Source organism: Lampetra fluviatilis, chromosome 15 (assembly GCF_964198595.1).
Source record: "Lampetra fluviatilis chromosome 15, kcLamFluv1.1, whole genome shotgun sequence".
In the NCBI taxonomy this organism is placed as follows: Eukaryota; Metazoa; Chordata; class Hyperoartia; order Petromyzontiformes; family Petromyzontidae; genus Lampetra; species Lampetra fluviatilis.
Genome location: NC_136289.1, coordinates 13,681,488 through 13,708,990, shown reverse-complemented (window position 1 = coordinate 13,708,990; position 27,503 = coordinate 13,681,488). Strand labels below are relative to the sequence as shown.

Sequence of the window (27,503 nt, the reverse complement as noted above, 5' to 3'; positions counted from 1 at the left end):
GGAACGCTCTTTCGATATTAGGAAGCCACTGGAGCTTTGCACTTTTAAATCATCTAGATTGAAAACGTATTTCTTTCTAACTACTTTTTGCATTTAGTTTGTTGTCCTTCCCCCACGCCTTTGATTAGCATGGTTGGCTACCTTGGGTGAAAAACAAGTTCAACATAATACATACAGCATACATACATACAACATACATAAATACAACATACATACGTGTACATTACGATTGTTGGCGGAGCCACCGCAATAATCCCAGATTTCTACCATACAGTACGTCAAAAAACAAGTTGACGACATTGGACATTCTGAACAACAATATATATTAAAAAAATATAAAAAAAAAAATGAATTGTGTACCACGTCACCACCTTCACGCATGCACGGCATGGGAGCCTGGGATATCCAGAAGGTTTCAAACACGAATCTCACCCTCTGTCAGTAAAACCCAGGAGATGGATTGTGGACGAACCCAGAATGGTAAAGGGTGTGCGTGTGGAGGCATTTGTGCGTGTATATGTGTGTGTGTGGTGCACCTAGTGGGGAGCGGTAGTGTAGCGGTTAGTGCGCTGCGCTACGAGCCTGGCAAACTGGGTTTCTGATTCCTGCTCACGGTCAATACCAGTGACGATTATCTGAACCGGTCCTGGGCCTCCCCTAGGTCGACTCAGCCTCAAATCAGTACCTGGTGCGATGTGTAAACATCGCCACTAGGGAGACAAACACGGCCACCCACCCCCTCGTGTGTCGTGCCGGCCTTTATAGGTGCTCGCTAACAGCACTTGCCCCTACAGTCTGTTAAGGCTATATGGGATATCTTTATCTTTGTGATGCACTAGCGTGGTGACGTCACCGCCACTTAGTGGCGAATGGTGGCTGTTCTATCGAGATAGTTCAGGGTTTGCTTTGTGTCCAAACCCAAGTTATGTTTTGTTCAATAAGTGCAGAGGACGGAGTGGATGAGTGTTAAGTTAAATTGCAGCACAATGTTAGTCATGGTCATTATAGAGAAACAATGCAATATTAGAAATGGTGGATTCATTTTTATTATAATAAGCTGAATTATATCTCGTGCTTCTAATGGAAACATAGCCTCCAGCCAAAATGTATTCTGGTTTGAAGCATGCGAGGAGGACCCTTTGAAAAACAATACCTGTTTTGGAAGGGTGGGTCGCTCTGAGTCGCAGGGGAAATTCTCTGGTTTTGAATTCTGGCTCCGAGTTAATACTGGCGCACTACGTTGTGAACCATGTTGCAAGGGCTTCATGGAACAGTTCACAGAATGGTTAATGGTGCACTTTGGTAGTATTTCTGCACTCTTGAGAAATTTCCTTACATTATGGGCACAACGTAAAGTCACGTATTATTATTATTATTGTTGACCTGCCAAATAACCGCAGAGGATAACATCATTTTAGAACAATTCACAACCCGTGAGAGTTACATGATCATTGACCAACCCACACTGGTCAGTGTGGGTTGCTGAACGAGTTCAGCTTTTCGCTCAACCGCCGATATTATACGCGTTCGACAATCGAGCCAGGCCGCTTCCGTTCGTAGCGGAGTGCACCAACCGCTCGATATGGGAATCGAACTCTTTTGAGCTTCTGTCTGAGCAGCCGGCGAGCTGCCCCCTCGGCAGGTGGTGTTTTCCAGTCGCTCCCAGGTGCGCGCAAGCGTTCACTTTCGCGGTCGATGATTCCAAGAGAGGTCAGCGGGGGTCACGACCCCTCTGCGACGGTGGAAACGAGCACCAGCCACCACAGTGGAACTGGGCTGGCGTAGGGATAGTGGGATTAGCATGGTGGCATCGTCTCGTGTGGCATGTGTTGCCCTGGTGGTGCATTTGGCTGGAATGGAGATAGTTGTGGTATGATTCTAGATTGGTGTGGGGATGGAATGGTTAGGCAATGCATGGGCTGGCTTGGCATTGGGCTTCCCTGAGAAGGCACGAACATGGCCTCGGTCTCATGCGGCATGAGCCGAGCATGGGTTGGAGCTAGTCTGGGAAGGCACGAGTGTGGACCTGGGCTTGGCATGGCTTGGGGCTAGCGTAGCTTGTCGAGCTGGTGTGTGACATCGGTCTGCTTTATGGGACACAGCACAACAGCTGCCCACCCCGTGCTGCCTGCGCTATGGACGCGCGCCCGTCGCGGTTAAATCTCCGCCGTTTATTGCTCCCTTGTTTAATAATACAATAATGGTTGTTCCAGAATTAATAAAGTGCCCTCGGGCTGAGCTTAAATTAGACAAAAGCTGTGCGACAATAACCTTTTGTAAATCTGGCATCCGCCGCCTCACCTCAGGCACCCCGCCCTCCGTGAGCGTCTGCGGCGCTCTGCCATGTCGCGCGCGCGGTGTGCGGTTTCCGCGACGTGACCTTGGTGGCATTTTCTGTCCGGATCTACGTTAATGCGGTGCGCGCTCTCTGTCCACGGCGGCGCTAATCGGAAAAGCAGCCGTGCGGCTGGCGTGGAGGCCGGCCGCGCTGCCGATTTTCGGTGATTTTTTTGGGCTCCCGGCGGCAGCGGAGTGCCGAGGGCGCGGCCCTCGGCGTCGGACGGGTGACGGGCAGATGCTGGCCACCCGAGATCGCAGCTCCGCTCCCCCCGGCCCTCACCTGCGGCATTTGTTCCGAGGCTCGCGAAGCGCCTAATTGGAGCGCGCGGTAAATTAGGCAGGGTGGCGCGTTCTGAATAGCAACCCTGGCAACCTCTCCCGCGTTCGCAAGTATCCCCTTTCGCGGTCGGCCACCGCCGCTCGAATTGCCCTTCCCCGACTGCCCTCCGTCGCGCGTTGCCCTCGTGTGCCACGCGAGGCGCGCGTTGGCGCGATGGCACTGTTTTGTTGTCTATTTATTTTTAAACACTCGTAAACCATTTCCATTGTCTGCGAGCCCAGTCTTAATTTGGCTCGGCGCATGTGCCGCCATGCGTTGCTTTGTTTATAAAAATTTATTATGTTTTAATTGCGTGCACTTACTGGAAAATCTACACATTTTTCATATTCATGACGATAGCCCGTAAAAACACCCCCGTGGACATTCAAAGGACTGCGAGGGAAGATCTCTGTCTGTGCTTTGCGCCAGTTTGAGACTCTGCTCCCACCCGGGAAAGCAACCATCTGTCACAAACACCGGCAAACGTGCGCCCACGCGTGTGATAGATACGCCGGGCTCGCGCGTGCTACGTAGCCTAGGGGCTGCCGGGAAGGTCAGGCTGCCTTAGGTAAGATCGCATTGAAGACTCTGCAGGCGCAGCGCATGGACGGTCGACCACGTTGTAAATACTACTGCCTTCTCGCAAGAGGGAAGAAGTAATGTTTATTGTTCATATTTTCTTCCTGCCGCGTACACCTCTCTGCCTGTCTCGCGTCTGCTTTACGTTCGGAAGGAGAGCTTGCTAAGCGCACGTCCTTTGTGCTTGTGTCTGTGCAGCATGCTTGAGGATGACCTGAGGCTGAGCAGCGATGAGAGCGATGGTGAACAGGTAAGCGCTGACCCCATCACCCACCACCCCTGCTCCCTGATGGCTTCACACACCCCCCACACACGACGCTATTGCAGCGTTCCTCAGATCCAGTCCTCGCGACCTTCCATCGTGCAGCTTTCCATGATTACCAAGCGTGGCAGTACCCACACTTTACCCCACCACACTCGATCGACTAACCGGGGATTTGAGAAGCCAGCGCCGCTGTTTCAGCTGCTGCCCCCAGGAGTTGGAGTCGAACCTGCGAACTCTGTTGCATCGCAAGCCCAGTGTGCGAACCTTTGCACCGCGGCGGCGTCCCCACGTGTCGTGGCTTAATTTGTATACGAGTGAAAAATTATCGGCAATCGTGAAAAGGTGGAGTGCAGTAACGCGAGGACTCCAACTGAGAAACACCGCTCCATGGCACTGCCTTTGGAGAGTTGTTCGTAAAAAACTATACTCACCTGGGATGCAAACATATATTTGAACGTTCATTGCCACCTCTGTCATAGGAATGTGGAAATTAATTCACATCTGGCTGCGGGCTGCGTGTCACAACAGTAATGTTTGAGCAGGCAGATGTTTTGGTTCGTTTGACGAACTCCCCCCCCTGCCCCCATCCTTCGATGGCAAAGCAAGTCAAATTGAAACTCCGCCAAGCAATCGACTGGGGCGGCTATGGTGGGATACAGGTGTCACCACTTGTGGCAGGCACAGTGGCTCTTTGGGAATGTACGTGTACACCCACAGCCCTTTTGTCAATCCACTGCTGGATGAAGGGTTTATTTGACCATACTTCACCACTCTGGTCAGTGCAGGTTGGTGAAGGTGTGGAGCATAAATCTGAGATCAATATTATTTGTTGAGATTCTTATTAAGATGATTTGGCTGCTATGCATTTCCACTTGGTTGAGCGATCATTTGTGGCCAGGTCGCTTCTGAAAAAGAAGCGAATAGCTCAGATGGCCTTATCTGGCCAACTCAAAAAAAATTTGTTTAAGCAACAAAATTGTTAGCGATTTGCTTACCTTTCCCATTCTTCACACTCCTATCTTGTGTTTGTATTGTTTGTTATTGTAACTTTCTGACCGGCCCCTACCGGACATGTGCAAAAAAAATATTCCTCCAGTATACATAAAGATTCTGATATTTTGCTCCACTGCTTCGCCCCCTACTGCCCCCCACGAATCCCCACGGCAACCGCTAACAACCTATCTGTGCATGGCGGCTGCCTAACAAAGCACTACATCCAGGATAAAATCCTGCTTAGCTTCTGGGACCTGGCGAGATCAGCCACATGGCTGGGTGATTTGGTCACAGGCCTGGGCGCTTGTCTATATATTACAAATTCCTCGCCCCCTCCCAACATTCTGGCGAATGGGCTTTCTTCACAACATTTTTTTTTTTACATTTGTTACCTTCAAAACACCGCGCACGCATTCCACAATATATATAAAATGTAATTTTAACTTGTGTATTATACAGCAGCACTTCCGTTCTCGAGGCAACGCCTTCAAAGCCAATATATTTACAGCATATTTAAGAAAATACACAAATCATCGTACCAAAAATACCGCCGCAAACACCTCGTTGGGAATTGTGCAGCGTTCGGTGCAAATTCATCCGCAAAATCTGTGGCTGCCTGCATCGCCAGATGCGCAGCAAATCCGCCTTGCCGAGGATGGGATCAGCTGGGCTCTTTTCTTCTTGGAACGAGTCAGAAATTGGATCATGAGTGTTGACGTTTACCGCGATACGGGTTGTTTTTTTTTCCCCATTGCCTAGGCCGCAGCTGGTGGTCATTTGTCAATTATCATTCGAAGTTTTTTTTTAAAGTGGGAAGTTTGAAGCATGTTCAGACCCCAAGGCGCTGGGATAGATACAGTGTGTTTTACAGTTACAGATGGGCGTGATTAAAAAGTGCAACGCTCTGCCCCGCTGCTGCCGCTCCTACAACGCAGGTCGCGAACACGTCCCTTGAACCGCCGTAGCAAGCTGTCAGGGGAAGACAAAAATACAAATATGAACGCGTTGACGGCATGCGTTCGTCACGTCGATCGTGGATGTGCAAGTCTCGAACGTTCTTGCCCGTTCCACTGCTTGACAGGAGGGAGGGAGCTCTTCGAGGGAGCCCCTGTACAGTATGTATTTGGCCTACTCTTCCACACTGGCCAGACATCTTTGTAGTGGTGGGAGTAGCCACACTTTAGACCCCATTGCTATCGCGACCTGCCGATTCACTAAGTGTGCTGTACCCATTTATACTGCCGGGTGGATTTGAGAAACTCGCCCGTTGATTTGACTGCCGCGCCCCGGGGAGATCGAATAGAATAGAATCCACGACCTACGGATTACAAGTCCACCCCGCTGGCCAGCTACACCATCGCGGCAACACGTGCATGTGTGCCCAGCCTAAAAGCAAACAAACGGAATGCTCGCCTGGAAGCACTCTTCCCGCCGTCGAACTAAAAACCGCTGCTCCTCGGAGCTGTGATTGTTTGCGCGAGACAGAGAATGCCAAATAAACCAGGTCCCTTTGTAAATAGTTAAAGAGGCGGCCGCCGCGGCAAGCCGCATCGGCTGTCTGGCGCACTCAATCGCGCGGCGGTGACCGAGGGTTCAATTACGCCCCGGCTTTTTTTACCCCGGCGAGGGCCTTACCCAGCGGGTCAGGTCAGCCTGAAATGAGCGCCCGCGCTCCGCGATCACCTCGAGGGAAAGGAGCGGCGGAGACGGGGGGATCGGTCTTAGCCAGAACCGCCGCCTGTGTGTTTGGAGACCGATAATCACGTCTCTCCTCGGCAGCACCTTTATCCTACCTGTTCTCGCCCGAGGGTTAGACTCGGTCATTTGTTTTAAATATTTAAAATGCAGCCGTCCAGCAAGCAGGATAAATGGGGCTCACCGTGGCTATTCTATCGGGAGGTCACAGGCCCTCGCCAACCCACATTGACTAGCGTGGCCGGCGTGCATTGGTGAGGCTTTGCTGGGTAAACATTCATAGTTATGGTGAAGCGTCGACGATTCGCCTCAATGACCCGCACTCCATGAATTGTCGTTTTTTGCCAAGCAAAAATAATAAATTGTCCTGAATTGGTGCAACGCTAGAATTAGCATCACGCGTCAAACAGAGGTTTTGGGCCTGAAACATATCCCTCTGGAGAGCGGCAGTGGTGAGGTATGGTCAATTAACCTCCTAGACCCGCGCGGCATTGGGGAAGACCTCAACCAGCAGTGGATTGTCAAACGGCTCTACGCGTGCAAAAGGGTATAGCTCAAAAGCAATCACGTTCACCTTGATTGAGGGCTCCCCCCCCCCCCCAATGCCCTCATCAGAGCAGCACTGCCCTTCGACTCGGCGCATCTCTCTCTCTATCTGTGCCCCCCCCCCTCCTTGGTGGCCACCCCCTGGGCCCATCCCTAGGCCACTTGGGGATCCCTGCCACCCCCCCCTTCCCGTTGGGGGATTGGGAACCCCCCGCCACACGGTGAAGCTGCTACAGTAATTGGCCCATAATTTACGTTGCCCTTAATGTGAACCGTGCTACTGTGGTTAGCGCTGCCTCTCCCCCACCCCTCCCCGCAGCCAGGGGCTGCCAAGGGCACAGCATCGAGTATCAGCATGGCACCTTTCAGTTAAGAGCCGGGATATATACGATCATTTAAATCATCAGTTCTTCTCCTTAATCCCTCGGCCCTTTTTGTGCGGTCGGTGCACGGCCGAGCGCTTCGCCGATATCTCTTTGCATCGGCCTCTCGCTTTGCGTGCTTCACGTTTGACGTCCAGTCAGGTTCGTGGTCTTCCTCTAAATAATTGATCATCGCTTCGAACACTCGGTAACACGGAAAAAACCCTCGCCTCTGTTTCCACGTGTGCCGCTGGACGGGAGGCGATGGGCGATGTTTGATGACATTAACGGCTTGTAGGATTTGGGGGCAGCTGCCGTTTGCAAGGGAGTAATTGACGACAAAAAAAGAAGCGGATAATATTTTTTCGTGATCTAATTGTCTTAAGTGACCAATTGCCCCCACCCTAATCTAGTTGGTGAATAGTCCAGCGGCATCTTAACGTGAGCGCACACCTTGCGTCTGTTCTTCCGTGCCGTCTGAACGTTTACTCCTGCCTCTCGCCTCGCAAATTTAAACAGAACCTCGCGCGGATCCCACCTCCCGTCTCTTCGCCTGGCTCCTCTTTGCAGCCTTTCCCGCTTTCTCCCCTCGCCCGTTAAACCCCGCGAGCGCTCAAGGCATTGGACAGACCAGAAAAAAAGCTTCGCAGCCAGGAATTGCAAATGTGGTATTTTTTACAGCATAATAAAGAGAGCCGCATGGGCCTCATATCCCCACCAAGGTAACCGTGCCTCCTCAGAATCGTCCACACAGCAAGGCCGCCATGGTAGTAATGGGTAAAGGTGCAGCCCTGCAATTTATTGCTGACATCACCGCTCCTAGAAGGGCCTCCATGTAGAGGGAGCTCTTGGAGAGCCTCTCTGGAGGGTGTACACGTACACGCTGGTCAAGACGTCTTGTAAGAGGTTGGAGTACCCACACTTTACCCCACCGCACACGCTACCCGCCGATCAACCAGGAGTCCAGCGCTCGCTGCACCGTCGCACCGCGGCAGCGTCCCACGCGGCCACGGTGGCGCCGCCCGGCCGATATTTCACGCTGCCCTCGGCGTGAACCTGCTCCTCCGCTTCGACGCCGCCTCTCGCGGCCGCGCGGGGTTTTAATAACCCCCGCATGTGCGGCTGTTGCCTTGCCCGTTTACCCGCGGCTGCACGTTAAGCAATGGCACGTGGATCGCGGGACGCTGTGCGGGCTTCCACGTCCCACTGAACTCCCTTCACCTCGCCAGTGCAGTAGCACGCAGCTGCGGCTCGTTATGTTCGTGTTACAGTCTGTGTGTGTGTCTCTATCTACTCAGTTTGTGTACATTCCAATACAATTTGGCGCTATTGTCCTCATTAACTGTGAGAAATCCAATGCTGGATGAAGGCCTCCCCAAGTCGTGACCGTCAGTTATGGTTCTGCGATATGACAATCCACGCGGCATCTGCGAACAAGCTGATTTCATTGCTCCATCTCCTCGTCCTCTCAGACGGATTTCATTTCTTGGCTGGATTTATATCGCAGCCTACGCCTCTCGTAGCCTTCAAGTGGCCACTATTTTATCCACGGTGGTGGCACACCACGTTTATGTGCCCCGCAAAGGCTGTTTGTCACATGCCACTCGCACCCATTTAGTTTTAAATACCAGAGCTAGAATATACCAAATTAAGTGAATGACCAAATTGAATGTAATATTTTGCGTGCGGTTATTACAATGACCCAGCTAAGACGATCGGCTCACTGCGCCTGAGAAACCCAGTTTAATCACGAACCCAGGCTCCCCGGCGGTACCGGCTCTCGATACTCCAGCGCGGTCGTTAAAAAACCCTCCGACCCATCCGGCCATCGCAACAGCTGCGATTCATAAAATGCTCCGCAAATGCCATTATCGCCTGGCAGTCGACCAGACGCGGCAGAGCACGTGGGTCGCGGCGGCGGAGCCAGCAGCCGCTAGGACGGTCGTGGAGTGGCACTCTCTTGCGCGTGCCACAAGCTCGCCGCCGAGCGCCCGCGACCCTCGCGTTGTGCGCTGTTCCGCGAGCTTGCCCGGAGCTCTGCGCGTTGGTGCGCGGGTTAGTCGGGACCCTGCGCGCTGCGTTACATCGCCATTTAACCGTTTTACGGGAGGAGGTTTTTTTTTTTGGTCCATGAAAACAGAAACTACCTGGCTGCCCCGGGGCTGCTGGCCTCCGCTCAGCGCCTATTACGGCGCTGTAACAATGAATAATAACCACCCACCCCCCCAGCCGCCCCCCCACCCGCCCCCCCCCCGCTAAGCGCATGCTATTGACTTCGGCTTGCGAGCGTCCGCCGCTGCGTGCCCACTAAAAAATATAAATTGCTCGTACTTTTATGGCCTCGCTCTGTTTTTTTTTATTTTATGGGACTTTCCAGAGGGAGCAAAAAAAAATGAAGTAAAAAAAAACGGCTCCCAATTTAGGGTTGTGGAGTTGGGAGCTAGCCCCCCCCCCCCCCCTCCTGCCCGGGGCGGTTGGCGGAACCGCGAGCGACTGGCCGCTGGAGCCGGCGTGCGATGGGCCGCAGGAGCGATGGCCTCCAATTAAATCACGCACGTGGAGACGCCGCTGTATTTTTTGTGCACGCCTTTTCAGCGGCCCAGGGTCCACCCCTCCACCCCACCTCCCTCCCCCCCCCCAGGTCAGCAGTGATCACTGCTCACTTCTGCGTTGACTCACTCATTGTTGCTGGACTTTGGGCGCTCCTCTCGGCTGCTCTGTTTTCGTGATTTGTGTGGCAGCAAAATTAAGAGGGATTCTTACTGAATGGCAGCGTGCGGTCACTTTGAGGGTTAAATGTCAAGAGGGAGAGGCATAGCATGGGCAGATGTTACCGCAACAACTAAAATCGTTAGTGCAACTCAATACGCGAGCAAATAAAACAAATCTCAACGCATTTGTCAATAGCACAGCAACAAAATGTATAGGAGGCCAAGGTTTTTTTGTGTGCAATCGCGCTTCTTCAGAGCTCAGAGATATCGAGGGCGGAGAGATTGTCTGGCTTGTTGCGCTGCGGAGAACATTTTCAAATGAAGAGTTTTTGAATTGACACGAACCGTTTTTTCTTCATGAGTTTACATTGAATATCAAGCAAATATCTAAATCAGTCAACTGATATCCATGAATCTCTTGACATTACTGAAAAATTCCATTATGGGAGGTGCAACGTCCACGGTACGTGCTGTACTATACGGCACCGTGAAGCACTCTGCGTCGTTTTCGTGACACCCCGTCAGCATTTTTGTTTGGGGTTCCTTCACAAATAGAGCCATTTCACAAAAACACTGGGGAGGAATGCTGCAGAGGTCAACGCTGGAGCCAACAGCTGTTCCGCGGCACCGTGCACTCCCGCCTGCCGCCTCCGCCGCCGCAGCAGAGGCCTTGCCGTACGATTGCTCCGCGGGGAACTGTCACCGTGAGAGATCGGCCACTCTCCCAGATGCGGTCACGGGCCGCGGGACGCTGGCCACACCGCCCGCCGCCGTCGCCGCTCCGACGCTCGATCCCTCAAGCTCGCGCTTCACCTCGCCCCCTCGCTTCACCTCGCCCCCTCGCCCCCTACGCTCGCCCACTACGCTCGCCCCCTATGCTCGCCCACTACGCTCGCCCCCTATGCTCGTCCCCTACGCTCGTCCCCTACGCTCGCCCACTAAGCTCGCCCACTACGCTCGCCCACTACGCTCGCCCACTACGCTCGCCCACTACGCTCGTCCCCTACGCTCGCCCACTAAGCTCGCCCACTACGCTCGTCCCCTATGCTCGACCACTAAGCTCGCCCACTATGCTCGTCCCCTACGCTCGCCCACTAAGCTCGCCCACTAAGCTCGCCCACTACGCTCGTCCCCTATGCTCGCCCACTAAGCTCGCCCACTAAGCTCGCCCACTACGCTCGCCCACTACGCTCGCCCACTAAGCTCGCCCACTAAGCTCGCCCACTACGCTCGCCCACTACGCTCGCCCCCGCAGTTCACCCCCTACGCTCGCCCCCTACGCTCGCCCCCTACGCTCGCCCCCTACGCTCGCCCCGTCTGGCTTGATGAACCACACCTGGCCGCTCCACGCGAGTCCGGCGAGGCCGTCGGTTTGTGCGCCGCGATTGATCGCGGCGCTCATTTATCTGAGGGTCACTTGTAGGTTCGGTTAATAATTAATGGGCATACATTTATTATGTACGCCCCTGCGTTTGTAAAGATTACTTATTTATCTGTCCGCGCGGCTCACGTTTTTTCCTGGTTATGTTTTTTATCGCAAATCAGGGTTGATTAAATTAAGGTTAATTCGGGGCATGGCCAACCCAGGCGTTGCTTGCGCCACTATCCCCGATCGTGATTCTTCAACCAACAACGCAGCACTATTCGCAGTGAATCACTGGGGCTGCAGCCAAGCTGGTGCAGGCTGGGCGATGAACCGGCGGTTCTCCCCTCACCTGCTCGACTCGCATGCAGTGACGAAGGGCCACTGCTGTGTGTGAGTACGAGGCTTGTGGCGCGTGCACTCGCGTGGCTTGCTGATAACCGTGCCCCTCTCCCCCCGCCCTGCTTCTGTTTCTGTCGCCCAGGTGCCAGAGAAAGCCGTGTCTCATCCACATCTCATCGCCAGGTAAGACATCGTCAAGGTTGGGAGCGCCTCCTGCCCTGCACTGGGATCCCCTTAACACCTCTAGACACCTCCATGCCATGTCCGACACGGAGCTCATGGGAATACGATGGCACGGCAACATTACCTTGCCAAATGAGATTCATCTCCATGTTGCTCATCCTCGTCATCATTGTCATTATCATCAGCCGGGATCGGTCCACTGCTGGATGAATGCTTCCCCAAGGCCATCGATGTCTCTTATAGTCTCGCGACGGATGTTACAATTCACACGTGCTGATTCAATCGTTCCATCTCCACGGTGAGCGTACTGTCAGGCGCGTTCGGCTGCCGTCCATTCCGCCGTGTGATGTGCGCAAGTTCAAGGCGTCTATTTGACTGTGAAGTAATGTAAGTGATCTTGAGCAGGGCACGTCACTATGAGGCTACGTCCATCTATCTAGCCCCCGCACTGGAGCCAATTTCATCACCGTATGTCCACGATGGACGTCCTCTCTGGGGTTCCCTCCGAGGGAAGGGACCACCACCGCATTGCCATCATGAGAGAGGGCGTTGCTAGTGGAGGGTGCAGTTGGACCCAGCCCACGGAAGGCAGCGGCTGACCGCTCGGCCAAAAGGCGCCTAATGGAGACGTAGAACCAGCCTCGGAGGCAAATCGCTTTTGCTCATCATCCATGGGTATGGTTCCTCGCCGTGTTTACGGATGTCGGGATGATCGTAATTCTTCACGCGGCAGGTCCTTTACGAATAAAAATGGCAATTGTGAGCGCGACGCGCGGCGATCCAAACGGTCGCCCGCGCGCTCCCGTCCATTTGCTTTAATTACGTGTTAATAGTATTTATTATTTCAAAATAAACCGGCGTCTGAGTCACGAGTAATTTTAAAACAGTTACGTTTTTTTTATCATACCGGTAAATTAAATTCCTAAGCATAATTGCATAATGCCGTGTGTTTGATGTTTGATTGCCCTCTCCCGTGCTGCATTTTAATGAGATCCATTCATTGCCTGTCAAAGGCTTCGCGCAGAGAGCCCCTCGCTTGGCTGCGGCTCTCGCATCTCCTGCTGTGGCCGATTATTAAAGTTTGGGCTGAATTTCTGCCCCGCTGCGGTAATGCCGCCCTTGTGTGTGGACTACGACCTCTGCTTGGAGCCGCACCAGTGTAACGTAGAACAAAACAATGTGTGGAGCTACGGAGTGGAGGCTTTATTTGCCTGGCGTGAAGAGTGCAAAAGGGAAAAAATCGATTAGCCCCGCAGTTAGGCTTTTGTTTAGTGTTTATGTACAGAAGCCGCGGAGCCAACGTTTTAGGGCGCAATTAATTAGAGCGGTAAGGCTGCCCGCTAATGCGGTCATTTGTTTCGGTCGCTAACTTGGCTCCTACGGTATCGATGAAATGTGTCGACCTATTGACCTTGTGCAGGTCAGATGGGGTCCTCCACATCTCCGCACACTGCTCCTCCGTAGACACAAACGCCTCGCTGCATTTGGCTTCTGTGGTGATATTTAAAATCCCATGATCTACCGGCGCCTCCATCTCATTCTCACCGAGCCTCTGATTTCTTTGGGTCTTTCGGCAATGTCACGAAAGCTTTAAGTCAAGATTTGAGCCTCTGATGTTTTCACTGTATATGCAAAATGGTGACATTTATCTTTAACATTTTTGATTCCCCCTTCGATTTCTTCAATCATATTGCAATTTGGCCGTCAATCTCATGGCACGACTCGAATGCCTTTCCATTAGGAACGTCAGCAGCTAGCAGTGCATCACCCTGTGTTTAGAGAACAGTCGTATGTTTACATATTACTTCTGAAATCACTGCACTAGGTCCCTTTAGGCACACTAGGGGTTGAACTTTTGTTTTCCCTGTACAGAAGTCTTGATTCTACGCCGGTTAATCCAAATGATTCATTCTCGAAGCCAGAAATTTGGAAGATTAAGTGCATAACCAAATTTAACGTGATAGTTTGTGGTGCAGCCATTGGTGACTGGGCCAAGACCATCAAGTCACTGCACTTGAGAAACCCCGATCTGAGCCCGTGATCTCAGCAGTGCTGACTCAGCTGAGTAATTTATATGAAGACTGCTGCACCACGTATTGCGCTTGCACCGTGTAGCTCTCCGATGCGTCTTCGAGTTGTCCCACTTGTTGTTCGGCTCGATGGTTCCTGAATAAGCTCCCAGCGTCTGGAGCGAAACGTGAGACATCGTGCCGAACAACACGCGGTACAGCCTGCGAGTCCATCGGAGAGATAAATATTCGTTTGATTTGGACGCACGCGCATTACGCACACGCTTGCGATGAGTACATGCGAATGAGCACTCGCACACGCACACGCGTGTCACACACGCACGCTCGCACACGCGTGCTCGAGGTCATGCACACGCGCGCCCCCGTCGCTGGGGTGCTCCCCCCGATTTTGGCGAAGTCCGCCGTCGCCCTCGCCACCGCGCGTAACGCGACGGCGCGCGCGACGGTTCGTGCCCCGCCGAAAACATTTTGCCGTAGAATCTTCGAATTTCACGCGTTTGTATTTCACAGCTATCGTATCATTCGTCTTTTTAAAATGTTCATTGCACTGTCAACAAAGCAGTTGTTTCTTTTTTTTTACGGTGCACCCCAGCTTGTCAGGTTTGTCAGTATCCTGATTCACATCTCTGTTAGGAGTAAGTGATTGGTGTCGGGTGTCAGAAAAGGTAAAACCTTTCTCTTCGCCAACAATTCCCCCCGGCTTTGCACTTCTGTCTGAGCCGCCAGGTTTTTGTGTTGTCTGTTACGCAACCCTCCAGGGCTGATCTCTGGGCTGTCCTTCAGCGGCGTTGAGGGAGGGGTGGGGGTGCTGTGGGGGGGGTCCGGTGTGTCGGGTCATCCCCATCTCCACTCAGGGGTCACATTATCTCTGCGCGATGTTGCCGTTTGTTTGCATAATTGGCTTCGCTGAACTGACGGCATGGAGCGTTGGTGCTCAGAAACTGGACGGTCGATTTCACGGTAACGGGATCGCAGCGCAGAACGTAGGAACTGATACGCACAAATGTTAGCGTCAGCATCGTTCAGGGTTTGTAATTCTAGTGTTGAAACTTGCTTATGCAGCATGGTATATGTGTGTGTGTACGTTGAAATTATTTCCAAACCGTACGTAGCCAAACGTGCTAATCGGAGGTGCGGGGAAGGAAAACAAACTGAACACAAAATTATTGTGGCGTAATTGATGATGAAAATAGCCACATGCCCTGTCAGTCTTGGGGGTTGTTTGTCCGTATTCTGTCACGTTGCGTCAGCGAGGCTTGGTGAAGGGAAGGGGGGTGGGGTGGGTGCCAATAGGACCGATTCCGTTGTCGCTCGCCACGGAAGTTGTCTGTAGCCGGCAGTCGATGCAGGTCGCGTGGGTTTGCAGCGCAGGTCGCCAACCGCTCTGCCACCACTCCAGGCAGCATTCCAAATACTTTAATATAAAAGAAAAAATCGTTTTTATGACAATTTGTGTTGCGAAAATGCAGGGTGATTTTTTTTGTTGTTACTCAGCCCCGAATATTTGTAGTTTTGGTTAAAGAGCCAAGTTCCCGGGGTATACTTTCACTCGCTGAATTAATGGCATCAAGGGTCAATTTGGTGCAATTTTTTTTTGACACGTCACATTAAGGAAAATTACGGCGAGACATTTGTATAACAGTTTCCTCTAAAACACTCTCCGAAATGATTTTAATTATGGTAATAGAAAGCGGGCAGCCTTGTCCTCAGTGGGTGCCAAGTTCCTGAACGCATTCCCGGTGATGTACGCGTAGGGGGGGCGATTTTATGAGTGTGGAAATGGGGAAAGAGGAGCGGGCAACAGCTCCGTCGTTATTCTCAACGGCGCGCCTCCCAAGGGCAGTTCCGCTCTGCGGTGGCACCGTGGGGGCACCGCGGGGGCACCGCGGGGTCACCGTGGGGTCATCACGGCGCGGGTAGTGAGGATGGCGCAGTGCAGCGATGGTTTTTACGTCGGTGGAGCGTCAACTCTACGTGGTAGCTGCGGGGTGGATGGGTCACTCGTTTCCCGAAGGAATTCTTCCGAGTGGCTGGTCTACGTGAACGCCCGAGCGAAGCGTACGTTGCGGACTTTTGTCTTGTCTGTCTTGTGTGATGCCCAAATTATACTCCAAATTCTGCTGAGGGCAAGACATTTACTTTTATAACTCTTCATAGTCGTAGTAATAATAATAAAAATTCACAGTTCCTTAGTCAGTCCACTGCTGGATGAAGGCCTCCCCATGCCGTGTCAGTGTTGGGCTTCCTGGGTCGTTGAACATACTTCACCACGCTGGCCAATGTTGCTTGCTTGAAGGAGTGAGCCCAGAACCAGCTCAGATAAATGTGTCCCCGATGTTAGCAGTTGCTGGGAATTGACCTCAGGTGTTTGGATTCTTATCGCAGTGTGCTGACCACTGCGCCACCTTTCCACACGTGTAACTCTTCCAGTTGTAGTGATGTCATTTATTTGTCCAGCAAAGCCTCACTGAGATTTCAGGAGGGTCTTACATTGGGGTGTTTGGCAAACTTGCTCTTTAAATGGCGCTTTGCTTCCTGTGCGAGGGGATACTGCTCAAAGTCCCTTACAGACGGGCTCACGAACACCTCACTCGACTAATCACCTTGAAATCCCAAGTGGGCTTGGAAATTTCACAAATCTGCGTGAGCCACCAACCCTCGCCTCCGAAGGCCTTGGGTTGCAGGTGTACGCCACCACGCCAGGACCCACTTGCTGTACTGCCCAACTTGCCTGACCTTGCGTCGGAGAACGGAATGTAACATCACGGAACCTCTTCTGAAGTCTCGCTAATAGGCCTCTTATCCACTTGGGGTAGCACACCCTTTGTTTGACATGCCCTGCGGAAAGTGTTTATCACGTGACAATCAAACCAACGTGTTTTAGTCCTCGGGCATGGAATTGGCAAGGTTCACAATAACCTCTTGCAGTGGGCGGCGACTGGGCCGTAGAAAAGCCACGCGGCGCCGTCGATTCCTACGCTCACGACGCGCCGAGTTGTGCACGCATGAATCGGTCATTTGGGATTTACGCAAATTATATGCTCATGCTTAAAACGTAAAGGCTCAGCCCTGTAATTGCTTGCTCCCGCCACTGCTGGCGGTGTGGCCTGCACTAGAGGGAGCTCTAGAGAGCCCCTCTAAGAGGGTACTTTGGCCTACTCCTCCACGCTGGCCTGACGTCTCGGCAGCAGCGAGGCGTCGCCACACTTTGCCCCACCTCACGCCACCTGCTGACTGATGGAAAACTCCAACTTCAGTGCAAAAAAGTAACTCGTATGCTATAACACGTTTTGGCCGTACGTTTGTTGGCACTCATTGGACGACCGAAGCAACACCATCAGCTGTCTATGCGCTGAGAACGCTTGGTTTAATCACGAGCAGCTGAGTCGTCGTGGCTGTGAACCGAGTCCTCGCTGCTCTGACACTGCCACCCCTGAACCTCCCGGCCAAGTTGTATATTTTGTTTTTGTTGTAACTTTACTCGGGTACATCCACTGGTGCGCACATGCTCCTTGTGCAAGGCTGTCTAGCGCGCTCACGAGAAGCACTGCTTTGTGTGGGTAATTAACGTGACCGGGACAATTTGACCTTGCCGGATATTTTGATAACCCGTGGTCGGATTTCAGTCGGGATATTGGGGTTAACACCGCCGATGTTTACGCGAGACATTGACACGGCGTCTTAAGTGTAACAAGAGTTGATGATTCCACAGGGAAGGTGTCCTCCTGCGATGATATCCCCTATGAAAGCACTTAGTGTCGTGTGACATTGGGTGCAGAGGTTGGACGGGCGACGACCGTTGCACTTCAGGTTGTTGCAGAGGCCGTGAAGCTTCCTGGTTTGGTAGCAGAGAGCAGTGCAGCGAGATCCTTTGCTGTGCCCGACTTCTACGCTCCCACGTCCACCCGCTCGAATACATGCTCCCCGCCTTCACCGTGGCTGCACCAACCAGCGGAGTGATGTATGGTCAAATGACCACCACGACCAGCGTAGGTGTGGGGCGGCCCTCATCCAGCAGTGGATAGACGGAGTGCTCTTTACATGACACTCGCTGGCTTACTTTTCATCAGCAACATCGACAACAGTAATACGATATATCGACACCAATATTATACATTAACAACAACAGCAGTATTATATCAACAACAACACAAACGACTTGACATACAAGAGCAAATTAATCTACCAATTGAGAAATACTGCAGGGTTTTGAAAAAAGTATTAAGTGCAAAACAATGGTGTTGAATGAACAATAACACGTCTGTTATGGGATAACAAAAGACTGGAATGATTCTTTAAACATGGCAGTAGAATGAGACTGTTGGTAACAAGAATTCACAGCGCTTTGTCAAGCCACTGCTGGATTAAAGCCTCCTCATGCCACGTCAGAGTCGTGGTGCTTCTTGACCATGCTTGCACACGCTGGTGAGTGTGAGGCTTGATGAAGGGAGAGGCTCAGAGCCAGGTCACATATCACAGCATCACCGACTTGAGCAATGGTCGGGAATGGAGAGCTAAGGTCACAAGGTTCATAGACCGGTGTGCAAACTGATGCACCACCACTCCCTCCCACTGTTTCATAATTATATATAATACGTGCTTTTAATGTTGCTTTGTCATCTGCGTTTGATATTCGACACACACGTGTGCGCTTAATACCATTTGTTTGTGAAACTACCAGAAATGTAATTTAGTTAGACAAACAGTGCCAATGCATTGGTTGATTTAACTATCATATTACATGAGTCATAAATTCCGGTGCAACTCGCACACACAATGCGTCTGGGCGCAGAGCCTGAACTAACTCATATAAACTGTGTTTACCAGTTGAGAATGTGTTTCATATTATAGCCATTGCTCTTAGTAACATAACGCAAGACACCAATGCAGCTTGGATTTGCAAAGCATCGAATTGCAACCGTGTCCTCAGGACGCTACGGAGTTTTAAGAGGAGGGATGGGTAATTGAGGATTGTATTTCGGTGGAGGAAGTGACCGTTAAGAAGTTTGGAGGCCAGAGAGGGAATTGAGATGGGCTTACAGTAGGCGTGCGTATCCAGACAATTCACGTCGAGTGTGGGAGAGAGGGCGGCAGTCACGGGCAGTGAAGAAGAGGGAAGGGCCTGAGCCTGAACTTGAACAGGGGTAGATTCTCAGCAGTGCGGACAGCTAGGGGAAGAGAATGTCAAACAAGCCGGGGCAGCAGCTGAAAAGGAGCGTCCTCCCATTGAGCGAAGGTTGACTGATAAGCGGAGGGCACACGAAGCAGAGGAGAGTAATTCACTGAGTCTGTCCGGCCATGAGATACTCATTCGTTCGCGAGCTGCACATGGCAATGCAGTGACAGACCGATCTGCTTGACCCATCATCGCCTGTAGCGTGGCCGTATGGCTGAATAATAAACACTGCATTTGGCTGGAGGTGGCATTCATTTCCATGAATGGTCACACCGGAAAAACATTTTATCCACCAGCAAATGCATTCTGTTTGAATGTAATTCATGTTTTTCTTTTTTCACAATGAAAAGTGGCCGTGGAGGCTGCCGTGATGTGTTAAGAGAGCCAACGTGTTGCGTTAACGATGATGGTCCAAAATGTGGTCGCTATTGACAGCACACACATGCAGACACAAAGATTCTCGCTGTAGCCTTTAGAGACTGTTGGTGCAAGTTTTGTTCGCGAGAGCAGCCGGGACACGCTGGCATGGTACACGAGGGAGTGGTGTGGCGAGCACTACACCCTCAGTTTCCCCAGTGCCGATGTTGACGCACCACACCAGTTATTCATTTAAATCAACCAGGTCCAGTTCAAATATTCGCCACTGTTATTGCTATAAGTGGGAATCGAATTCGAGTTGCTGAGTTCAGAGGATAGTGCGCTAACCACTGCACCGCCGCTCCCCACAGAATGCAGCTTACACAGTTCGGCATACGCACAAACAGCGCTTGTGCACACACTCGAGCACAACACGCACGCAGCTGATGCTCATACATAGTGCGTACGCATATTACACAGAGCACACACACACACGCACAGCCCGAGGCGGCAAAACGAAGGGCCTGAATTTTGACACCAGCCTAGTGACGTTCTCTGCCGACAACAGGTGGCAGTCGGGGCAGGTGGCCTCGACCCCAGGTCACAGGCAGCGAAGTAGGTTCGCTTTAAAGCCACTCCGCTCACTTTCATGAAAAATTCAGCGTGTGTACGATTAATGTCAGCGTCGGAGTCAAGGCAGTTATTTGTTGTCAAAAAATGTTTTGCTTCTTAAAAAAATAAGGGAGTTTTTTGTTGTTGTTAAAAATTAAAATGTTGGACTCGCTTTATCGACGGCGTGGCCGTCCGCTCGCTCGCGGTCGCGAGCAACTACACCGGCCTGTGGTCTCACGTGCTGCCCGCACCCGCGCCTGCTTGCCCACGTACGTGGGTATTTTGGTGCATGCCCGCGTGCGTGGGAGCGTGGGAGCGTGAGCGTGGATGCATGAGAGTTTGGGTGCGTGTGTGGGTACGTGCGTGCGTGGGTGGGTGCGTGGGTGCGTGAGTGCGTGGGTGCATGCACTCGTGTGGCTAGGTACAAGCCGTGTTCATCCATCTGCCCGGGGCCTCTCTCCGTCGTGACCTGCTGAGCAGCACGGATCGCGCTATTCTAGGAGATTTACGCGTGCCGTGGCATGCGCATTCTATATTTGGGCGACCGCGCGCTTGCCCTGTTCCAATGCCTCCCCAACCACCCCCACCATGCAAATCGTATGGTGCGTGGCGACCGAGTGCATTGGGTTTGCTGAGGGCGGGTGCTATCTGGCGTTTGTTAATGCGCCGATCGGATAGGGTGGGCGCGCTGCTTTGACGCAGCCTTATGAGGTCGGGAGACTCCTTGGGAGGCCCGCGATGGACGCAGCTGCCCTTATCGTCCGTGGCTTCCTTCGCGCTAAATCCCAAATCTGCATTTCCCGGCGAGAGAGCGGCCGCTTCACGCGGGGCCGGTCCCGCCCCGTGCCGCTTCGCACCGAAATCGAACGCTCGGGTGAACGTTTCCAGTCGCCGCGCGTTCCCACGTGTTGCAGCTCTGGCAATTTATCTCGCGATCCCTCTCTCAGACAGTTTGTCTGCGCCGCGCTTATGGTGCAACCACACACAGAGATGCGCGCAGGCGTGAGCCAAAGGACCTCGTGGGCTAAATGTTTTATGGTATTGATTTTAGTTGTTTTTCTGTTTTACGAGACACATTCACTGTCTCGCTTTTCGTCCCCCGTTTACCCCCCCCCCCCAGTGCTGTTTGCGAGCTCGCCCTGCCGTGCCGCAGCTCCCGAGGGCCCGTGGTCGACCCGGCGGGCTCCGGCCCGAATCCGGCCCCGGGGGGCCTGCGCTGGGACGGGGAGCAGAGCAGAGGGGAGGGGCGGAGTGAAGGGAGGGGGGAGGGCAGGGGGGATGGCGGCGGCGGAGGCGGTGGCGGCGGCGGCAACGGAGGCGGCGGCGGCGGCTTCAGACAGGAAGGAGGGAGGGGGGGCGCAGGCCGGCACGCGGCCGCGGGAGCCGGCGGGGGCCGCACGGGAGGATGTTCGAGCGAGACGGGGAACAGCAGCGAGTCCGACAACAGCGGCTCGGCCTCCGAGTCGGGGTCGGGCAGCGCCAGCAGCTCCAGCGAAAGCGACGACGAGGACGACGAGGATGACGACGACGAAGAAGAGGAGGAGGAGGAGAGAGGAGCAGAGGTCAACCCGGGCCGCGTCTCCCCCGAGGTGAGTCGGGAAAGCGAGTCCTGGCCGCCTGTCTTGCGATTCATCAAGCGGCCGAGAGAAGATTCCGCAAGATGAGAGAGATGCCATCCGCTGGCGGTGCTTTGACTTATTGTTGATTGGTATCCTATTTAGTTTTGGTACACGAGAATGCCAAGTCTTATTATTTCCAGACACTCGTGATTCTGCTGCGAGCGGGTAATATTGAGTGCCTCGTCTGAATCCGCCTGTGCCCCCCCCCCCACCAACCCCCTCCCAATGCTACAGCACGCCCATCCCCTTGGGCCAATGAGCATAAATTTAGATGGTACAGTATTTTACGCAGGTTCACAATGAGAGGGACACCAGTGAATGTTGTCCATTTATAGCTACGTCGGGTGGAATCGGTGGGCGTAGCACTGCGAATCCGACGACCCGCGTGTGATCTGGCCGTGGCCATCGGCGATCGCGAGTGACGTCACAACTGGCCGCCCCCAAGCTGCGTGGAACCAGCGTGGTTAAGTACGGTCAAGAAAAGAACCCCCGTGATCCAACACGGTGTTGGGAGGCCTTTATCCGTCTAGCGGTGGGTGATTAAAAAGCTCTAATAAATTTGACAGATAATCATTTGCTGTAATTGTCCGGCCGTCAGTGAGTGACGTCTCGGCTGACGGTGTTATGTCACAGCTGATGGTGTGATGTCACAGCTGATGGTGTGATGTTACAGCTGATGGTGTGATGTCACAGCTGATGGTGTGATGTCTCGGCTGTCATAGCGACATCCCGGATGACGGTGTGACGTCACAGCTGATGGTGTGACGTTTTGGATTCCCCTGTTGCATGCAGCCGGATCCCCCTCTCCGCAACAAGTGGCAGCTGCAGCCGTACCTGAACAAGGTGACGCCGCTGGGCGGAGGCCGCGGGTCCCCGGACTCGCCGTGCGGCCTGCTGGGCTCCCTGACGCCGGCACTGGTGCTGCTGCCCAACCTGAGCCAAGCTCAGCTGAAAGGGCAGGTCCAGCAGACCTCGGGGCAGCAGCAGCCGCAGCCGCAGCCGCTAGCCCGCACGCCGCCGGTGGCGACCGTGTCGGTGGCGTCCGAGCCGGAGCGTCCCAGCGCTGGCGAGCCGACCGTAGAGATCAGGACTCAGCGGCAGTGCCAGGTGGAGGCGGAGGCGGTGCCGGTGCCGGTGTTGACGCCCGCGCCGCACAGGATGACGGGGCAGAAGCAGCCGAGGAGCAGCGTGGACAGAGGGGGAGTGACCGCCGGCGTGGAGGTGGGGCCGCCCAAGGAGACGACAATGCCCAGGAACGGTCTGCTAGTTCACTCGGACACGCCGTCGGGTTCCGGTTCCGGCGGGGTTTTTTCGAAAACGGAGCCCCCCCGCGGAGCGTGGAAAAAGCCAAAACTTGTACAGCCGCCCAGCGAGCCAGCGACGAGGGGGAGGCCCCGGGGTGTGGGCCGGGGGAAAGGCGCCGCCAGGAAGGAGCCCAAACCGATGTCCCGCCCGGCGGTGTCCGACAAGGACCGGAAGCGGCAGCGGGCCAACGGCAAAGTGGCACCGATTTCTGTCGAGTTCGTCCACTCCACTTCCTGTTCCTCGGATTCAGACTCGGACTCGGATAGTGACAGCCCCGCAGCAAAAGCGCGGTCGCCTCCCTACTGCGAGCTGCCCGGAAGCGAGACCAAACCTGCGGGCCCTGGCCGGAGACCCGCTGGCACGGTGACTATCGAGCCGAAGATCGAGCTCTTCATGTCCCCGATCCCGACGATGGAGACGGCGCCGCTCTCGCCGCTGCGCGAGTCCAGAAGGGGCAGGACCGTCCACGCGCGGACGAGAGACAGCGAGCGGAGAGGCAGCGAGAGCAGCGATTTCCTCTCCCCTCTCCGCGACGGCGAGCTGCTGCTCTCCCCGCTGCGCGACAGCGACGGGAACGGCCGGCTCGCGCCCGACTCCGGCGCCGGCCGGAACGCCAACACCCGCTCCCCGTGGCGACAGAGGCCCCGGCGAGAGAGCGAGACGAGCAGCGGCCCGCTCTCCCCGCCGCTCGACTGCGACGGCGCCGAGCAGCAGGGGCACGCCCACTCCTCCGGCCGGGGCAGCGACCGCGAAACGGAGCGCCCGCCGGCGACGCACGCCGGCGGGGTCCGTTCTCCGCGGCCCGCGTACGAAGGCCGGCGCAGCGCGTCGCCGACTCCGGCGGGTGCCGGCGACGGCGGGACCGCGACGTCGTTGGATTTGCCGGAGCCGGCCGGCACGCTGCTGGTGCGAGTTGACCTCTCGCTGCTGACGCACGTGCCCGGGCGCGGGCGGTCGCGCGAGCGGGGTGGGGACGCCGGACGCCGCTCGCAGAGGGACGGCTCCTCCTCCGCTGACAAAGCGGCGCTGCCTGTGGTGCCGGCGGCGTTGGTGGTGGCGGAGAAGAGGAGGCACGAGGTGAGGCATCGGGCCACGTGGTGACGTTTGTCATCCAATAGATCCGGGGGTCTTCCTCGCATTTCTTTTGCTTCTCCCACACCCTGTATGACGGATGTTGGATAACGCCCCCCTCGGCGCGTCACTTGTCCAAACACATTGTAGCTTCCTTGTTTTCGCTTTTATCAACATCTGTCCATCGTGCTATCACACTTTTTTTGTGATTTCGGTTGGAACCTATACATTTGTGTGGTGAATCGGCTCTTTTGCTCCGACGAATTAGTCAGCATAAGCTAATGTGGTGTATGTGCGGGTAATCGCGTACCTTCTGTAAGGCTACGACGTCAATGCTATATTCCTTTAGGTTTCTGGCCCGGAGGTCAGATTTAGGGCTTTTGAGCGTTGGGTCGCTCGGAAGACCTCGTCCCATCCATTTCTGGCGACTCTCAGGGCCTTGTTTTGGTGTTTAGCTCCTCTGTTTTCGAATTGACGACGTCCATTTTGCTGAGATGACAGTGTCAGTCACGTTGAAGGCGACACAAAAATGCGTGACAGGTGGCCCACCACAAGGAGCTCGGGCTACGGTGATCTACTTTGCAACCCAAACTGTGGACCATAGAGTAAACCGCTGTAGTCTGTGCTCCTTCAGCGGAGTAGGAGGGATAAACAAACAAAAAACTACGCAGACGCCGGCAGCGTGGAACGTACTGGCGCGAAGGCGGTCGCGTGTTTTTCGCCCTACGAGCCCTGCGCCTGCGTCTTGTGGCCGTCAGTCGGACAGGTCGACGAGCCGGGAGAGCCGCGGCAGCGACGGCAAGAAACCCCGCACGGACAAAGACTCCACGTCGAACCAGCACGGCGCCGTCAACGGAGCGCCGCCCGATCGCCACAAGCACCCGCTCTCCAGCAGGCAGTACGTCTCCCGACCGGCGCCTCCGCGGCGCGCCGCCCGTGCCGGGGGGAGGGAGAGCGATCGCGCGTCTGCATGTCGTTGTCGCCGCATGCGAGAGTAACCGATCCTCGCACGCACGATTCGACGCGTGTATCGTGACCGTAATGACATGTTTCTTGGAGTGCAAATCATTGTAACGACCGAATCGGCGCGTCGTGTGACTCTGCCATGAATGCGGTGTGTGGCTGACAGGCGAGTGCACGCAATCGCCGCTCTCTCTGCAAGTTAACGGAGTGAATCTTGACGACTGTCGCGCGTCTCCCACCCAGGTCCTCCAAGTCGCTTGACAAGAAGCGGCACACCACCTCTGCCATGACCACCTCCTCCTCCTCCACCTCCTCCTCTTTCTCGACCGGCCACTCCTCCTTCCGGTCGCCTAAATCCGGCCACCCGGACGCGGCCCCGCGGCACAACGGAGCGAGCTGGCGCGCCAACGCTGCCGTCGGCGTCAAGCGGCCTGGGAGCTCGCCGCCGCCCGTTGCCGGGGCTACTCAGGTTGCCGCGGTGACGGTTAATGGGGCGTGGCCGCAGGGACCGAGCATCCAGGTGGACCGGCCCGGAGTGGCCTCCAGGCAGCAGCAGCAGCAGGAGGCCCCCAGCAAACCGCCCGTCAGACCCGGCGGCCGCAGGGTGAGACCGTTAACTCATGAGACTCACCTTCTTCTTTTGTATGGCAAGGTGAAATTAGCAACATGTACGTTTGTATGTTGAACTTATTTTGCACTGGACGTAGCCAACCACGCAAATCGGAGGTGCGGGGGAAGGACAACAAACTAAACACAACATTTTTTTGTAAAGAAATTCAATCTAGGTGTGCACAGCTCCCAGTCCTAATATCAGAAGAAAGAGCGTTCCAGACGGCCACAAAAGTGCATCTGAATTAGCGCAATGCAATGACCGTCTTTGTTTGATGGCTAGCCAAACGCCACTGCGAGGATGACCGGAGCTTGCGCGATGGTTCATGCTCCTTGCTCCTTGTTATCATACGGATGAAAATACAGCGAAGCATTCCCTTGTAGCACGATTCTCATCGCAGATGCGACGAATGCTGCTCGGACGAGAGCGAGCGCGAGCACAGCAGCGCAGTGACCTCTCCCCTTGTCTCTGCCCAGGTCTCACTCGAGAGCTCTGCCGCCGAACCGTGTCAGAGGAGCGATCTCTGCAGCGTGGCCTCCGAGCCCTGGCCAACGCTGCCCAACGGCCACGGCGACCCGAAGAGGCCCCTTCTCAACCACGACGAGAAGTAAGGGCAGGACCCACAGCTCCTGGAAGAGTTCTCCGTGCCCTGTGCCTACCCATATATATCTTGTTTTTAATTTCTTATTGTTTTTCCCTGCTACGTGACTTTACTGAAAGAACCAAGAATATGAATCCCTGCAGTCACGAAAGCTTTAAATCGAAAAATCTCACCGAGTGTCAAGACTCTTTCTCAAAGAGGGTCCTGCTGTCTTAGAATGTTTGGCCAATTCCATCCATTATTGGTTATGGCAAAGGGGCATGCCCACAATTTCACGTTCGTACCGCTTCTGGCGGATAGACGTGCATGAGAAGGAACGCTACGAAGCACCCTCCAGAGGATATTTGGCCTACTCTTCCACGCTGGCCAGACACTTGATCCCACCGCACACAACCGGCCGATGGAGTGCGATGTGCCCATTTGTACTGCTGCACAGACAGAGGTGTGGGGATGTTTAAGAAACGTATCCATTGTTTCAACTGCCGCGCGGCAAGATTTGCCGCGGTGAGCAACTAGCGGTGGTCACCAAGCCAAGCAATTTCCGGACTCGGCACTGATTCGCTTATGGGGTCTCATGAGCTCTGGTGTATTCAGGATGATTTGTTCAATAAGCTCTCTCCACATCGCCTCAACTAATTCCAAATGACATGTATTAGTCTGGAACTGGTTTCCAAACTTGAAAATCCCCTGACGAGTGCCAATGTCTCCCTGCACGTTGCGTCACTGCCGTATGTGGGCGAACTTGAGTTATTGTTGTTGTTTTGATGTTTCACTTGACACGGGTTCGTGAGCTGAGGCTTCTGTTTACCTGCGATGTCTTGTCAAGTCTGTTTCATACACAAATGGATTCAGTCACAAGTGCACGCTCCCGGCCGTTTTCCTGCAGCCCTTGATATTGAGAGGGTTTGCTGCTGTTGCTGCTGCTGCTTTGATTGTCTTTGTTTAAAAGAAAGACCCTGATGAGTTGACAGATGACTGAATAGGTTTTTTCAACATCAATATTCCTATTTTTCAAGGCCATCGTGTTGTCATATGTTTGCCTGTTTTGCCCTCTTTCACATTTAATAACTGCGTGTGAAAGTCAGCCTTTTGGTCGGTCTGTCTCTGCCCGTTCACGTTACCCTGCGCACTCGGACCATCACCTCTCGGGTCAATAAAATGAGTACTGCTTTGTGGGAAGTCAGCGGCGCTCATTCCAGTTGGCTGATTGACACACCGGGCCGGCCCACTATCGAGTGGTCATGGCAACGTGGCATGTGACTTTGGCGTGATTACTTGAAATGTTAGCGAAGAACGTTGTGCTCTGGGTTATTGAAGTTTATTTTTATTGAAGACTCTTTTTTCAGGAGGGTCCTGCCAAGTTTTTTCAGTAGGGGGCAATGTTGCTGTTTGTAATCCCAATAGAGTAATTTGCAAGTCATTAGTTGGCACGAATGAGGCACAAGTGTTACCACTGCGCCA

At 54.0% G+C, this 27,503-nt stretch overlaps 1 protein-coding gene across 1 annotated transcript in view; it reads left to right on the top strand.

The window, feature by feature from the left end:
* Nucleotides 1–27,503, top strand: part of AFF3 (ALF transcription elongation factor 3) — a 147,622-nt gene that overhangs the window by 107,038 nt on the left and 13,081 nt on the right. The window contains exons 9-15 of the mRNA XM_078863417.1: nt 3,437–3,488; nt 11,658–11,698; nt 20,994–21,462; nt 22,285–23,874; nt 24,627–24,766; nt 25,075–25,435; nt 25,918–26,048. Of these exons, the coding sequence (XP_078719543.1) occupies nt 3,437–3,488; nt 11,658–11,698; nt 20,994–21,462; nt 22,285–23,874; nt 24,627–24,766; nt 25,075–25,435; nt 25,918–26,048 (2,784 nt within the window). The remainder of the gene's footprint in view (nt 1–3,436; nt 3,489–11,657; nt 11,699–20,993; nt 21,463–22,284; nt 23,875–24,626; nt 24,767–25,074; nt 25,436–25,917; nt 26,049–27,503) is intronic.